General features: G+C 68.2%; 1 protein-coding gene across 1 annotated transcript in view; it reads right to left on the bottom strand.

The window, feature by feature from the left end:
- Positions 1-816, bottom strand: part of LOC112124286 (slit homolog 2 protein-like) — a gene marked incomplete at both ends in the record, with an annotated part of 1,783 nt that extends 967 nt beyond the window's left edge. Inside the window, 2 exons of the mRNA XM_024222802.1 lie at positions 117-188; positions 745-816. Coding sequence (XP_024078570.1) covers positions 117-188; positions 745-816 — 144 coding nt within the window. The remainder of the gene's footprint in view (positions 1-116; positions 189-744) is intronic.
- Between the last annotated feature and the right edge of the window lie 804 nt (positions 817-1,620).

Raw genomic sequence — 1,620 nt, 5'->3', positions numbered from 1 at the left:
GCAGGCCGGCCCTGCTCTGGGCCCCGCCGACACCGGGGCTGGCACGCTGGGCTCCCGAGAGCAGAGCCGGGCAGGCCCCGGGCTCCCGCCCCCTGCCGGAGCCGCCGCATCCTTACAGAAGCTGCAGCGCGTGGAGTCCCCCGAAGACGCCCCGGGGCAGGTCTGTGATCTTGTTCCCATACAGCACGCTGGAAAAGACAGAGCCAGTCGCTCGCACGCAGCCCCCGGGCATCGGGCTGAGCCCCCAGCCCAGCGAACGGGGATCCCCACAGGACCCCAGGAAGGAGCACGGATCCCCCGACCTCTGCCCCACAGCCCCCAGCTTTACCGACCCCCAGTATGGGCCACCCCACGCTGTTGGGGCCCCCAGCCTCCGGCCTGGCCAGCGATCTTACCTCCGCCGCCAAACCGGACCCACCTCACAGTGCGACGCGCTGGCCTCAGCCGAGCCGCGCCACAGACAGGGCTGTTCATCCTCACTCCAGAGAGGCCGAGGACCAAACCTGCAGGGGGCTGTGGGTCGGGAGTGAGGGGCATTGGTGGAGTAGAGGGGGACCCAGAGCTGGGATGGGAGGGGGCTGCGGGTCGGGAGTGAGCGGCGTTGGTGGAGCAGAGGGGTCCCAGGGCAGCGTGATGATTAGTGAGGCTGGAGGTCGGGTTCCCCCGTGTGATTCCCGGGGCTCTGGGCGCGGTGAAGCCCATGGCAGGGGGCTGGGGGTGGCCGGGGCCGGCGCGGGGACTCACAGCGAGTTCAGCGAGCGCAGACCCTGGAAGGCGTCGGGCGCGATCTCCGAGATCTGGTTGTTGCTCAGGTCTCTGCAAGGCAAAGGGGGAAATGCCCAGCGTTGTCCCCAGCCCCCGCCTGCCGCACCAGCCCCGCCCAGCTGCAGCTTTGGGGGGGGTGCACAGGGAGCGTCTCCCCCGGCGCTGGCCAGAATCCCACTGCTCCCCCGAGCACCCCATGGAGGGGCCAGGTCCTTGCCCAGCCACCCCTGCCGGGCGGAGGGGAACAAGGGTGGTGGGGAGGCTAGCGGGTGCCCCGGAAGGCCCTGGGGGCAGGCCGGGCACTGCTGAGGGCACTGGCAGCCCTGGGGCAGAGGGGCAGGAGACGGGTCTCTCCCCCACAGGCCGTGCAGGGATGACGGGGCCATGGGAGGCACATGCCCTGAGGTGAGGGTGATGGGCTGGCGGACGGGCTCACAGGGACGGGGCTGGGGATGGGCTGGGAGGCTGTCGCTCTTGGGAGCCCGGACGGTTGTGAGCCCGGGTCCTTAGGGCTGGCAGGCCGCCGAGGGGGAGGAAAGGGGGACTTGCCTAGGGACCTGGGCAATTTAAAAGGGCCTGGGTGGGTCCCTGTGAGCCACGCAGCCGCCCGACAGCCTAGGTACCGCCACGCAGGTGCTCAGGGAACCCGCCCAGGGACCTGCCGCAGCCGGAGGAGGGGCAGCTAGTCCTGGAACCCACAAGGGGAGAGGCAATTCTTGATTTAGTCCTAAATGGAGCACAGGATCTGGTCCAAGAGGTGAATATAGCTGCATGACTTGCTAATAGTGACCATAACATACTAAAATTGAATATCCCTGTTGTGGGGAAACACCAAAGCAGCCCACCATGGTAGCA

The sequence above is a fragment of the Terrapene carolina genome, unplaced genomic scaffold (genome assembly GCF_002925995.2).
Source record: "Terrapene carolina triunguis isolate 2854851 unplaced genomic scaffold, T_m_triunguis-2.0 Scaffold25186, whole genome shotgun sequence".
In the NCBI taxonomy this organism is placed as follows: domain Eukaryota; kingdom Metazoa; phylum Chordata; order Testudines; family Emydidae; genus Terrapene; species Terrapene triunguis.
The sequence above is the reverse complement of the archived record's forward strand: the minus strand, read 5'-3'. Positions and strand labels throughout refer to the sequence as shown.